This window comes from Dicentrarchus labrax, unplaced genomic scaffold (assembly GCF_905237075.1).
Source record: "Dicentrarchus labrax unplaced genomic scaffold, dlabrax2021, whole genome shotgun sequence".
NCBI classification, from domain to species: domain Eukaryota; kingdom Metazoa; phylum Chordata; class Actinopteri; family Moronidae; genus Dicentrarchus; species Dicentrarchus labrax.
Genome location: NW_026136710.1, coordinates 10,997,155 through 11,011,959, shown reverse-complemented (window position 1 = coordinate 11,011,959; position 14,805 = coordinate 10,997,155). Strand labels below are relative to the sequence as shown.

General features: G+C 38.5%; 1 protein-coding gene across 3 annotated transcripts; it reads left to right on the top strand.

Annotated features, from left to right (window-relative positions):
- Positions 1–1,785: 1,785 nt before the first annotated feature.
- On the top strand, positions 1,786–6,617 carry LOC127370878 (ADP-ribosylation factor-like protein 3). 3 transcript variants are annotated; one of them, XM_051413343.1, is made up of 7 exons: positions 1,786–1,807; positions 2,173–2,324; positions 3,303–3,446; positions 4,560–4,676; positions 4,813–4,863; positions 5,393–5,578; positions 6,212–6,617. In XM_051413343.1, the coding sequence occupies exons 2-7, from the start codon at positions 2,322–2,324 to the stop codon at positions 6,257–6,259; spliced, it is 549 nt and encodes a 182-aa protein (XP_051269303.1). In that variant the 5' UTR covers positions 1,786–1,807; positions 2,173–2,321; the 3' UTR covers positions 6,260–6,617. The 3 variants fall into 3 exon arrangements, with proteins under 3 accessions (XP_051269303.1, XP_051269304.1, XP_051269302.1); XM_051413344.1 differs by having other exon boundaries at positions 1,789–1,807; positions 2,221–2,324; XM_051413342.1 differs by lacking the exons at positions 1,786–1,807; positions 2,173–2,324 and adding an exon at positions 3,107–3,150.
- The last annotated feature ends 8,188 nt before the right edge of the window (positions 6,618–14,805 follow it).

Here is a 14,805-nt window from a genome sequence, read left to right as displayed (position 1 = left end):
CCTTATAAATGTATTTAATATCACAGACTCCTTTCTAGGTGTCTGCCACACTGGAATGATTTGGCAAATTGACATTTGTGTATGTATGTAATATTTTGTTAGAATTATAATATTATCAACAAGACATTCAATCTATTTACTTTTCAAAATTGAACAGATTCATAAAATAAATCAATATTTATGTATTTGGAGATAGATCATGCATGGCTTTCCATTGGCTTTGGATCGAATCACAAGTATAAAACAGGCGCTCTGTTGTTTCTACATTTGTTGTGTTGCATAGGTTACAGTTATCTACATCAAATTGAAATTGTGTTCTTAAGGATTCATTTGAAGAATATATTTCATTTAAAGATTTAAAATGTATTTCTTTGGGGGGCATTTAAGGAATTTTGTTCTTGTTTTTCCACAGTTTCTGAGATTAATACATAGTATTTACCATATCTTTTCAGCATTCCTAAGAAAAGATTGAAGCCATTTAATTTCTAATATTCCATTCATAATTTCAAAATCTATTGCTTTAAGCCCACCGTCTGCTTTTTTAATGTATAATTATGCTTATGGTTCAAAAGAAATTCAACTTTTGTTCTGTCTTATGCCTCTCCCTACGTTAAGTTTGAGGCTGGTGTCTTCTGGGATGGAAACACAGCTGTTCATGTCTGTGTGTAACATAATAATCATGTCTAAAAACTGGTTGCCAAATCCAAAGTGTGTGATTGTATCAAAGATAAACACATGTTCAACTGAGTCAAAGGCTTTCTGGGAATCCAAGAAAAACATAAAACCATCATCATCAACAACTATATGACCATAATCAATAAGGTCCAGAACAAAGCAGATGTTATTATGGATAGATCGTCCTCTGAGGAATTCTGATATTTAATATTTATTATAAATAAATAGAGAGAAATATCAGAAACTTTTTTGGATAAAAGTTTTAAGGAGGTGGAATTGAAAACCGTGAAACAGAAGCCCTATAATCAGAAGTTTACCACTATTCAGTTCAAGTTTAAGGCTCAGCCTGCTGACATATGAAGCCGTATGGTTCTTGTCTTCTTTTGTTGCCTGTTCGATTCTCGGCTACATCGCCTAGACAGCCAGTCCTCAGGTCCTATGCGAACTTTCTTCCCTTTGATGAAGACACCATGTTTGTTTGTGTCCCACTTTGTTCAGTATGCATCCCTTCATTTTCATTATTCATTCTTCTTTTCTGAGCATTTTTTAACTTTCACATCACACTCTTTTAGCTCTTCTGAGTTGGACTTAGCTATTGCAGCTTCCATGCAGTCTTCCACACATTCTCCCAGAGCATCTACAGCCTTTATAGTCTCCATTTAGGAGTTTGTAGGCTTCTTTTCCATGAGGGCTTTTGTGTCTCCTCTGTCCCATTTGTCGGAGCTATAGCGGTCTAGCAGAACGTTGTCGTTTTTGTTCATATTTCAGGTCGAGTACAGTAGTGAAAACTAAAAGTGGATTTTATTTGTCTTCAACAAGTATTGCATCAGGAATGAGTTGGTGGAGCTCTAAAGGATGTGTCTGCTCAACAGGCCATTCAACTGGAGCATCCTGTGTGGAAAAAAACATGCAAGTTCAAGTTCAGTGTTCTTCCTCTTCCTCTTCTTCTTTTTATGGCCAATTGTAACCTGGCAGAACATCATTACACCGAACTGTAGTGTTCAGAATTATTATATATTTGTGTCCTGTGTCTTAGAGATTAGTAAAGACAGGCTGCAAATCTGAATATAGTTCAAGTTCAAAATGGAAACTCATAACTAGCTTGGATCAGCAATTGTCAACACTCAAAATTGTAAGATCTCTTTCATAATCAAGGCTTTCCTAAATCCACCCTTTGCTTGAATGACACCGGAAAAAGTAGTACTTTAACACATAAAATTGTAATTGTAAAAAGTTTTTAACAAATTAAGGCAACTAAACTTGTAACAACTTTCCCAGAATATACAGTAATTATAAAATGTATTGTCACATGTTTTCACCCTACCTATTATAGCTAGCAATGCAGTTTACTTACAGCACTGTGATTAAAGTGATTTAAAGAGCAACAACAATAAATTCAGCTGTTAAAAATATATATAATCGATTATAAAAGTAAGTTTTTCTGTATTTCTGAAGAAGTCATACAAATATTTTTGGGCTCATATTTTCTCGCTCCAGATACACCCAGCTGTCACGTTGTTTAAGCTGACGTCACTGTTTCCCTAGCAACAGAACTTGACAGCTGTTCTCCCAAGAGGCACAGGGAGAGAGATGTTAATCCACTCAGTCTGAGCAGGGGACCACAACACTAACACCTGAGGAAAAACATGGTGAGTTATCACAATTCATAGATAAATCAGAACATTTAAATTGTGTTTTTATAGTTTGCTGTTTAATGGCGTGTGTGATACTGGAAACTGTTAGCTAACAGCTAGATAAGATAGCTATATATAAGAGTTTTTAGAAAGTTGCCACCGTCAAAACAATGTCAACAATTGGTAATACTGATGATGACATTGTGGGTTGTCACTGAAAATAGCATTTGTATTTCAGCATTTCATCGATGTTCAACAAGTTGACAAGTTTATATTTAAACAATATTTTATTCTCAATTGGGGATCATTCATTCTCAGATATTCAGGCTTCCTTTTAGTGCAAGCACATTTTATTTATATAGCACTAAACATTAGTTTTACAGGACAAAGAAAAGAGAAGAGAGACAGAGGACAAAATACAGGTTTATGAAGACAAAGTGGACAAATAATAAACTTACATTATCAAGAAATCAAGTGAGTTTTAAGACCATCTTTAAATGTGTGCACTGAAATGTGCTGAAATTATTATTTTATCTTCTTCGTCATATATTTGACCGAGAAAATCAGTTGTTTCTTTATTCCACACCGCACATATTGCAGGTCGCAAAGAACAGTGACAACATTTTCATCTTAACAGAACATGCTGCAAGGTAAATAGCTTACCAGTTTCAGGACACACAGTGTGCACATGCCTAATCTTGGCCAATAAGAGCTCTCAGCCTGCTGCATGTGCAGGTAACTGCAAGTGACTAATCCCCACGCTCTGATTCCTGCTGTGGGGTGAGTGTTAAACCTGTTCAAGCTGTGCCGCGTTCCTCTACCAACCCCTGACATCATGCTGGTATCTGACGACTGACTGCTTTACCTAATACAGCTTAGGCCATGCTTCTGTAACAATATTGTGAGAAAATTCCTGCAGGTTTCTCTATGACATGTTGTCTTTGAACCTGCTGTCTCACTAAAGTTTATCACCTCTGACTGATCCACCTGCAGGGCTTGTTGTCCATTCTTCGGAGGCTGAAGCAGTCTCCGGAACAGGAGGTGCGCTTACTGTTGCTTGGCTTGGACAATGCTGGCAAGACTACTCTGTTGAAACAGCTGGCAGCCGAAGATATCAGCCAAATCACCCCCACACAAGTACAGATATGGACACACTCACACACATCCAGTAGCTCAGTCACACACTGTGGAAATACATTTCTTCACTTTCCAGTAAAACTGTGGAGCCATTATTGCAGCATAGAGTTGTGCAACTGTATCTCAATCCAATCAGATTTGTAAATTTGTCAAATCTGTGTTCAGATTTGCAAATGTACAGAGATTTGTAAATGTATATATAGATCTGAAAATGTGGAGAAATCTGTAAATGTATACAAATCTGTAAATGCGTATATAGATCTTAAAATGTGTACACCAAAGTATTTGCTCCAAGAGCTGGAAATACAGACAATTCATCGGTTACAACTCAGACAGGACTCTCAGTTGGCTTTTTTACACGTGACTTTTGCTACACTTCTGTAGAGATCTGCAAATGCGTGTGGCCATTTGTGTGTGTGAGGAGAGATTTATTGTTGGAAAATGGCAATATGGGGAACTGAAGTTAATGAATTTATTAATTCCTTAATGAGTTTATCAGACCACAAATGAGTCAAGAATTAGGTATGGAAAATAGATTAAATGGATGGACAGGCCTCACTGATTACTGTACAAAAACACAACTTTAAGCTTTATTCACTGATTTTGGTGTAAGTGGATCATATTTTATGGAGAAAATATTAAATATTAATATCTGTTTTTTCCCTCTGATGTCCTCCAGCTGCTCTCTGCCTAAACTCTCTGTGACAGCCTCCAAGTCAGATAGAGGCCAGTCTGATGACAGAGAAGCCAAGCTAGTTTTCTGGCTGGGTTTGGCTCCTGGTACCCCAGAGCTGACCCTGCTGTAACCCTGCTCAGGGGGTTAGGGGTTAGGGTTACGTCATTAATATGTATGTTTGCACTTATAGATTTGTCAACATATTTTCAGATACGCATTTACAAATTTGTCTACATATTTACAAATCTTAATACATTTGCAAATCTGAATACAGATCTGTGGATTTTTTTTACACATTTACAAATCTGATTACGCACACACAGATTGAAATACGGTTACACAACTCTTCACTCACATTTGTATATAGTTTTGCTACAACAACGGATCCATGTAAAACAGATTTTAAATAAACAATAATCTATGTTATCTTTCAACAGGGCTTCAATATAAAGAGTGTTCAATCGTCTGGCTTCAAGTTGAATGTTTGGGACATTGGAGGCCAGCGCAAGATCCGTCCCTACTGGAGGAATTATTTTGAGAACACAGATGTACTGGTAGGCTCTCTTTTATGTACTTACAACATCCACAATGAAATAAAGTCAACAACATCCACAGATAGTCCTGATGATATAGTATTTAATGCATGTTATGAACTATCTCTATCTATATCTATGACTGTGTTCTTTGCAGATCTATGTGATTGACAGCTCAGACAGGAAAAGGTTTGAAGAGACAGGTCTGGTGAGATGCAATTTATTTTCTTTAAAGGTCCAGTGTGTAATATTTAGGATGATCTATTGGGAGAAATGTATTATAATATTCATAGGTTTTCATTAGTGTATAATCAGCTGAAAATGAGGATCATTGTGTTTTTCTTACCTTAGAATGAGCTGTTTTAATCTACAGAGGAAGTGAGTCCTCCCCCATGGAGGCCACCATGTTGAACCGCCATGTTTCTACAGTAACCCAGAACGGACAAGCCAAACACTGCGTTTTTCACAAGTTTCACAGCAACTGTAGCTTCTCCTACAAGCTTGGAAGGCTGAGCTGTATTCAGAAAAGTTCACCCCTAGATGCCACTAAATCCTACACACTGGTCCTTTAAATAATATTCTGATACAATATTTTTATTGTGGTCATATACAGTTACTAGATAACATTCTGAGTTGATCATAGATAATTACAGATGATGATCTCAGCATGTCAGTACATTTTTACTTCACTTAGCCAGTACACGTCACTGACTACCCTCGTGTGTCTGTTCCTCCAGGAGCTGGCTGAGTTGCTGGAGGAGGAAAAGCTTGCTGCTGTGCCACTGCTAATCTTTGCCAACAAGCAGGATCTGATGACAGCCACACCAGCGTCGGAGCTGGCAGAAAGTCTCAATCTGCACACTATCCGGGATCGCATGTGGCAGGTCCAGGCCTGCTCGGCAGTCACTGCTGAGGGAGTGCAGGTAAATACAGTACGCACAGCCTGCAAACACAGCATGAATACACAACGAGGGTTGAGACAGGGTGGGCTGCAGAGTGGCACCAACTGCCTTTGCATTTGAGAACTTACTATTTTAATTTACATTGGGAAATCACCTGAAATTAAACTAACAGTAAAACAGCCCTTTGTTTGTTTGTCGTACCAACAGAATTATAACCTAATTATAATTCTCAATGCTCAGACTATAAACTATTTGTAAAATTTACCAGATTAGAGGTTATGAAGTTATCATCATCTTTCTAAAGACCAAATAAGCTTTGCTGTTGTGTCTCCACCAAATGTATTCAAATGATTCGGCCTATAACTATGTCATCACCAGCCACAGTAAGACAATGTTATTAAAACATTATTGTTGTTTGCCAGTCAACATATTATACATCATTGAATTTATAACAGCTTTAGGGATAACCGTTCACTTTAAGTAGGATTTCACATGTCCTGACTAATTGTATTGGTTAATTTAAAGTAGTTGTCAAACAGGGGATGTCTATAAACTATGGTTTGTGGCTCGTAAACGTACTTTTAAGCTGCTGCTCACATCAATTTCACCTCACTAATTTTCACGGCACAACCACATTGTCTGCTTTTTTTCCAGGATGGCATGACCTGGGTTTGTAGGAATATAACATTACGGAAGAAATAATTCAGAAGGCGAAAAATCTGTGAAGAACTGCAGTTGCACGTTACACTCGACCCACCCAGTCACTTTAAGTCCAGGACAAAGAGGTGACAGAATGTGTCATTATTTTTTTTTAGGAAACTATCACTTTTCCATTCTGTCTTTACTTGGCAGTATAAAAACATTTTATAAGTAGAAGTTGTCAATAGATTGTATGTTAACCTCTTTACCCTGTCAGTACATGTCTTGAAATGTATATACTGTACATATAAGGCTGTTTTGTTCAAAATGCTGGTTCTGCACACAACTTGTTTTGTAATGTGGTCCTTTTAATGTGAGCGTATGTAGGCATTGACTGTCTGAATAAAAATTCTGTATTTTGTGTGGTGGATTCTTTACTGATGTGTTTTATGCCTGTGAGTCTCTCTAGTTAAAGCTAGAGGGCGGCCTTGCGCTAGTGTTGTCTCTCACAGCCTAATGCTCGATGATTAAATCCTCTACTTTCCATGAATGATGTGGCATCATGTGCCATATTTGATTTGTTCATTTCATAATCACCATTTTTCCCCCTTCAGTCAACATAGTATGCTCTATTGCCAAACAGATTGAAGGCCATAAACAAGGCAGCCATTAATCAGAAGTAATTCATTTAGTGAAGCTTCAAAATTTCGCTCATTCACATGTTCGCAGAGCTGCTTACGGCCACGTTATGTTCTGCTGAGGTACAGAAAAAATCTGTATCGTGAACAAAATGACCATAAAACATGAACACTTGCACATGCACAGAGTGAACCGACCTTAATACGTGTCTCTTGCATACACAATAAACCATACAGAAACACCTTGGCCATTCAATTACTCAGCTTCTCACCTTGTTCACCATGATTTACCACAAGGCAATTGCATTTTCTGTCTATTTTTCTATTTTGTCTTTTGCAGCACATTTGCCACAAACCCCACTAATCTGAACTGGCCGAGTGCTCCGCTGTGGTCCTATAGGGCATTTACATACAAACCTTTTCCAGGACTAATAGCTCTCCAATACAATTTGCATTTATATAGCCCCCTTCATACCAACATGATTTGGCGCCTTTGCCCATGATAAAAATAAACCTCCTCCTTTGGCCTTGAGTTACTGCCCTGCTGCTGCTGGTGTGTGTGTTCGTGTGTGTCCCTCTATGTATGTAAGGTTGGTTGATTTTAATATGTCAGAGCTGCTTGATCCTCCGATCGAGACTGAAACAAGTGCAAAAAGCCTCAAAATGAACCTCATAATGATCTAGCCTTCACTATGTGCTTTCGTCTTATGTGGTAGTGTGTTTTCTGCTACAGTACATTTGAATATTGTTGATACAGCAGTGTGGGACACTTGACCGGGGCAAAGAGTCACAAGGTAAATATTAATCCAAACTGAAAAAAGGAAGATCTACCATTATTCAGTTAAAGCTGCTCTCAATTGGTTCCCGCAAACGCATCCAACACTTTTACAAGGCTCTATGGAGCATACATCAAAAGAGAAAAAAAGTAATGAATAAGGAAATGAAAGTCTACCATGTGAGACTGAAAATAAAATGCCTCCTTCTCACCCTTTGGAGTGCTTAATCATTAACATCTAATCCATGTGATTATCACCCAACCTGTAAAAAATATACCCAATTACACATAGAAGTACTCTGATAAATCTTTCCAATTGAAACTTCCAACAGCATCAGATGGCAAAGGCAGGGACGTCCCTTTAAATCCCAAATGAATAAAATTGGATTTACCAAATAGGAGAGTGGATTGGAGCAACCAGTCCTCGTTACCTCTGGCTCTATCATCAGGAGGTGAGAGGCAGTCAGGCCTGCAAAGGGCCATAAATCATGGGACTTTCCCAGCTACTCAGGCCAGCACACTGGCCTCCCACACAGGGGGAAACGAAGGGCAGAAAGTCTGATTGACTCACAGGTCTAGAGAAAGAAAAAAAAAAGGGGGGGCGGGGAGAATCCTGTGACTTAATTAAAGTGTTGTGTATCTCACACACTGTAACTACAGCTCAGTCACTTTGGTGCGCCAGCAGAGGTGTGGGATGCATATGTGAGACCTAGAAATAGCCTTGGTGCCATTAGGACAAACATATTAAACATGAAATGGTTCAAAAACTGGAATCGGTACATTATGTGTTAACACTACCTTGAGTGCATTAGGTCCTTTAACAGGAGCGTGTTTGTACCACGATTTAATTAGTCATAGTAAAAACAGTAAAATAAAAGTGCCAGAAAAAAACACAGTTCCAGAAGTCATGTGTCTGTAAAAAGTGGAAAATATCTGGTTTCAGGTTTCAGGTATCTGGTTTTCAAACATGAGGATTTGCTGCCTTTCTCTCTTGTAATTTATTGTACATTAAATATCTTTGGGTTTTAGATTGTTTGTTCAACCATACAAGCAATGTGAAGACATCACCTGCAGGCTCTGAGAAATTGTGAGGGGCATTTTTCCATTACTTTTGAACCACTCGATTAATTGATCAATCAATCAATGATGAGAATAATCTGTAGTTGCTGCCCTATGGAAGCCATGATACTTAGTGCAACTGTATTATTATATATCAGTGTATCAATCATTTTTTGCACATTATGCATTATTGTTACTCTTACCAATTATATGTTCAACCCAATAAAAAAAAAAAAAACTGTAATGTTAAGGAGCATAAATAGTGGACTAGCTGCACTCTGGTGCATCTTTATCGTAACGGCAACAGTTTGTCCTTTGCAGGGACTTGTAATGTTAAAGTAAACTGTTCCTTCTGCTCTCTCTTCAAATAAAACTCCCATGTACCTTGTAAGCTGCTATAACCAAAACGAACCGGGCTCATCCCTCCAGTAACAATTACAGCGTTGGGGATAGTTTGTTTGGCCAGCACAGCGTCCCTACTGCCTTATTCCCAGGCCAATCCTTTATGATTACGCAGATAAGTGCTGGTACTGGATGATAAAACAAACAACAAATGACCACATTCCTCCCATAGTTTCTTTGATGTGTGTGTGTGTGTGTGTGTGTGTGTGTGTGTGTGTGTGTGTGTGTGTGTGTGTGTGTGTGTGTGTGTGCGCCTCTCCGGGGCTCTTACCGCTCCAAGCCCCCTTTGCTATAATCAAACTGCAGAGTCATAAACAGCGAGGGATGGGGCCTATAAAAATGATCAGGAGGCTCTATCAGCTGGGGGACAGAAGTTCACACCTCGGAGCGGGTCAGTCTCAGAGCGTGGAGGGGAGGGTCGGCGTGGGGGTCGGCCTGGTAGGGGGTCCGTGGGTCTGTTTGATGCTCCTGAGACAGAAAGCAGAACAGTAGAGAAGATGTCAGGATGAGCCCAGATGCTACCAGAGACTTTTGTCTATGTGTTTTTGGTAATCCAGCTTATTCAGCAGGTAGAGCAAAGTCAAACTATAAATCTTATGTGTGTGTTCAGATTATGCTTCTGGCCTACAGGGTTTCATATACATGTAAATTGTAATACAGTTTGTTACAGAACATTTAGAATAATTCTTCATTCATTCATAGTTTTACACCATCGTGGTGATGGGAACTTCTTAACTTTTTGACTGTGGAACATTTTGCATGCACACGCCTGCATTAGTGAAGTTATATTAAGTTATTTTTCAAAATAGAAAGATGATCTGTTGATGTATGGTACAAACCTAAATGCAGAACACAGCTGAGCCTCATGCAAAGACCACAAAGTGAAGATTTTGGTGTCATATAAGCACTAAAATCACACTATGTTCTATTAAGTGTAAGAGGTTGTGTGAATAATTCTCTAATAGTGGTTTATTGGAAGTTTATCACTGTTTAAAGAAGAGTTTTCTTTCTCTTCCATTCTCATTTTGTAAAAAAAAAAAAAAAAAAAAAAGAAAATGCATGTTTTCTCAAAACAAACAAATGTTGAATACATGTCTGTACAGTGGAGGAAGATTTCAAATGTAAGAGTATAGGCTATTTTTTTTATAGAAAGGAAGATTTGTACCGGCTAATCAAATGCTTATCACTCCTTTGTGTTAAAGTACTTTCACTGCAGATCACTGCAATTGGAAACCAATCATTTCCAGCAGATAATAACATGGGTAAACTGTGGAGGCCATGAATCAATAACTCTTCACTAGCCCAAGGTCAGGGGTCGTACTCTTGACCCCTCACCGACCCTTGACTCCAAATCCCACTGGGAGGAAATAACACTTTCCATCGTCCAAACCATTCCCAGATTGACTGATTGCCCTTATCATTTGACGGATCTGGTCCAATTCTCTTTTCTCTGTCTTTGCTCCCCCACACTTTCTTGTCCCTCCCCAGCACTCATAATTTGACTTTTTATCACCTCTCGCTGAAACAGAGACCCAGCGCCATCCGTCATTACAGCACACGCTGACAGCTCCTCACACATGCATGGATTTTTACATTTGACTCAATCCAGGGGCTTACTTTACTGTAACCGATTCAATATTCCTCAAATGAGCCGACCGATCTATATACACGCCACAGTGGATGGGATGATCTATAGCACAGCCTTAATAGATTTCCCAGGCCTCAGAGCCTGACTAGTTTAGGGGAAAGGGCATAATTTGTGTAATAAAAACATAATTATTCATTTGACTTGCTTGATAATTTATGTTGCTCACGTGTTCCTCCGCATTACAGCTAAAATTTGTGAATTTTGTGTGTCTCTGCCTGCCCATCTGTGTGGGTGTAAACCTCAGGACTGGGGAAGTTTGTTTGTTGCTCAATTCTAACTACTAGTTAAGTGATTATAAATATAATCCAAATACAAATGAATGGTGTAAATGGGATAGTAACGTCCAAAAATAACACTTTTAAAGGGGCCAAATTATATTTTAAATTTACCAGATAACCTTTTGTAAATGTAGGTATGAATCTTGTTTATAGATAAATATGTGTGTAGTATTTTAGATTGATAAGGGAAATATTCAATTAAGCTAAAGTTAGCCAAAAGACGATTAGGTTAGCATCATTTAAGCTAACTTTGGTAAAACATTTTCTTAATTTTAAGTAGTCTATTTGTAAATTCACATAATTTTTAGTATATTTTTAGTACTTCCACAGACTTTATGTGTTTTACGTTTTGTATTTGTCATTTCCTTTTACTAGCCTAGGTCCTGGTGCCTACTGTGTGTGAACAATTGCATTTTACTTTGTGTTGTGAATGTCTTTAGTTTTTTTAACAGACTTAATATTTTCTCCAATTGCGGTAGACGTTCTCCATTAGATCGGAGAGTTTATGAATAAATGAGAAATGTGAAAACCAGTGAAAAGGTGCCTCTAAACTACTTGTAATTAGCTAATGTAGCTAGTCGTATTCATACTTAGATCAGAGTGAGAGGGAAATAATATACATTTTTGGGTAATTTAAGCTGACTTAGTCTTCTTTGAGGTATTTCTTTATTATTATCATTATTTTGTAAGTTTACGTCACAAGTTTACGCCGGCAAGCTAACAAGCTACGTTTTGTCAGTTGATTCAGTTAGCTCGCACCTAGCAGTGATATATTAGTAACAACCAGTATATATGTGAGAACTGGATTTAGTAATGTTTAAATATAAACGCTAACATTATAACTACACTTTATGTGCAACCAGCTCAAGGACTAGATGAAGTTTAACAAACTGAAAACTAATTGAGGGAAAACACAACACAAACAGCTTTGGTGTTTCCAAGTAGCAAAGGTGCCTTGTCTTTAAATAAAAATCTATATTTCCTTGCAGCAGAAATATAAATAAAATGTTCATGTTTATGATGTTGCTTTCATATTGTAAATAAATTACAGCAGAAGGCATAACAGCGGTGTGTATTTGTGCACAAATCTCTGCCCTGCTCTGTCTGACAAACACAGAGTGTGTGCGCCAGAGAGGCAAAGGGAAATATTGTTTGTGTTTTTATTTTGTTTATATCTCCCTGCCTTTTATGGCCCGCGCTCGAGCTTTGCCAGCGCCAGAGAGGGTAAAAGAGAGGGAGAGAAAGAGAGTATTCTCAATTTCCTTCTAAAAAGAAAATTCATTTGCAGTTGCTAATGTAATGTCACCGTTGTGTTTACTGAGCGTGGATGATGTATAGGGGATGTTGCATTGAGTGAGACTGCTTAATGATGCATAGAATTAAGTCTGTGGCTTTCAGCTGAGCTCCCCTCTCTCTCTCTCTCTCTCTCTCTCTCTCTCTCTCTCTCTCTCTCTCTCTCTCTCAAACACACACACACTCTCTCCTCTTCCTCCCTCCCTCCCCTTCTCCTCTTTCACACACACTCTCACTCTGACTCCCCATTCCCTTCCTCTTTCCTTCCCTCCCTTTTTACCTCTCTCTTTCGTTTAATCCCCACCCTCCTCCACCTCCTCCTCCTCCTCTCCACCACCACACCAGCCTCTCTCTTTCTCCCTCAGATATGCAGGCTGTCTTGGACTGTTGGCCACACGTTGCTCTGTGCTCTGTTGCCTAACTCCATCAATCACTACGAAGGGAAAGAAGAGTGTGGAGGGAGGGAGGGAGGGAGGGAGAGAAGGGAGGGGAGGGGAGGGCGATAAAAAAGAATAGAAATAAGATATGGTTGGGAAAAAATGAGCAGGATGAAAACACACATTGAGTATAGACATCGCACGGGGTCGGTTTTAGAAACCTGGAGGGAAGAACACCTCTTACATTTAATGATCCGCTGTGCACAATGGCAGTCCAAATAATTCCCTCAATACTGTGTGAATATACAGATGCAATCGTGTTATGGCTATGGCTCTAGCTATGATTGTAAACGTGTTGGGACCAGGAACGATGATGATAATGATGATGATTATGATGATGTGATTTTAGTGCTTATGCTAACGGTTATTACCTGAGCGAGATGACTACCTGAGTGGGATGAGAGCAGAGTGGGAGGATTATGAGTTGCAAGAGAAAAGAACTAGGCTGCATTAGTTTACTATTGAAATGTATTCCTTAATTCATACAACTGGGAGTGATGTAAATTCAAATTACTGATGTGTATGCTTTAAGAAAACTTATATTGCTTTATTGGAAAGAGATTTGGTTGATCCTGTGTTCACCCTTCTGTTTAACAAGCATTAAAAACCAGACAGTTATTATGATCCTGCAGACGAGTGTATTGGACATTGGGAGCAGGACTGGGAGTATTTTTGCTCGGTTTTAATGATCATATTTTATTTTCCTTTTTGATTGATTTCCAGTCCAATATACAGATTATTATTAGTCAATCCAACTGAAGCACTGAGTAGTCTCATGATCACTTTCACATGGCATAAATTTGGCCAACAGACATGTGGAGCTCACTCAGCATTTACATTATTGGTTGTGCTTTGAGGTTATTTTTTAAAATGTGTCTTTAAAATCTGGATTTCTTTAGTTGCCTTCATTTGGGTGCTCAACTAGTAGTGGACAGGGGGGACAGAAAAAGGCAAGTGAGGTCTGAAGCTCTCAGTGGACAAGCTCATTTGACAAACTTTTGCAAACTAAGTGCAGAGTAATTTAAAGAGCTTCTTCGGTATAAAGAGCGCTAAATTATATCGAGGGGTTCCTTAAAATCAGATCCATCTGGAATGCATGCTATAATGATGTTGCATTAAGTTTAACTGCATCATTTTACACATATACATAAATGTGAAATACTTGGGGAGAAGCAATAGTTGGTCATTTCAGCTAAAATTAACATTCAAAAAGTTTCAAAGAAGTATATTCTGAACTTTACCTGAACGTTTTCTTCACTTGGCTGTCAAAGAATTGCATCAAACATTTTCTGTTATCTTTAATCAGTGTGGCTTAAGTTTTAAAAAGCCTAAATAAAAACAAATTTAACATAGAAATAGAGTGAAAAACATATTGTAATATGTATTTGCTTTTTATATATGCATTTACTGGATTTAAATACATTTTCATGGACTTAATGGTACATCATACAATGATATTTTGGACAACAGTGTGCTTCCAACTTTCCCTTTTATCCTTCCCTTTTACAGAACCCAAACCTCAGCCTCATCCAACACTTCCTGGATGAATATTAGATGCTCTTGCCCCTCAATGTAAAAATCTTTCCAGTCCTCCCAGCAGAAAAAAGGATGTTTACAGCAGGACATAAATGCCCATGTTTTTGGAATGAGATGTCCAACCTATCACATATGTGTGTAACGTTCAGGTGTCCAAATTTTGATTTGGCCAATTGAGATGGGGATCAGACTCGTCCGCCCAGAGTTAGCCTGTTACAAAACATACAAAACCATCTCAGCTGCCTGACAGTGTTTTTGTTTGCCTGTTGATTTTACAGTGTCTCTCTAACATCCTACTCCTTCATCTCTCTCTCTCTCACTCTCTCTCTCACTCACTCACTCCATTGCTCCATTGTGATCCAGCTGTCCACCCCATTCATCATCCCGCCACTCTCCCCCGCACAGAATTATTATTTCTTTGATGTGTTACTAGTTGAAAACAAATCCATTTTTCTGGCCATCAATTTATCATTTGGAATGGGGAGTCACACTTGAGTTGTAGGGGCAACCACATTTTCCCAACTTGCACTGTGTGTGTGTGTG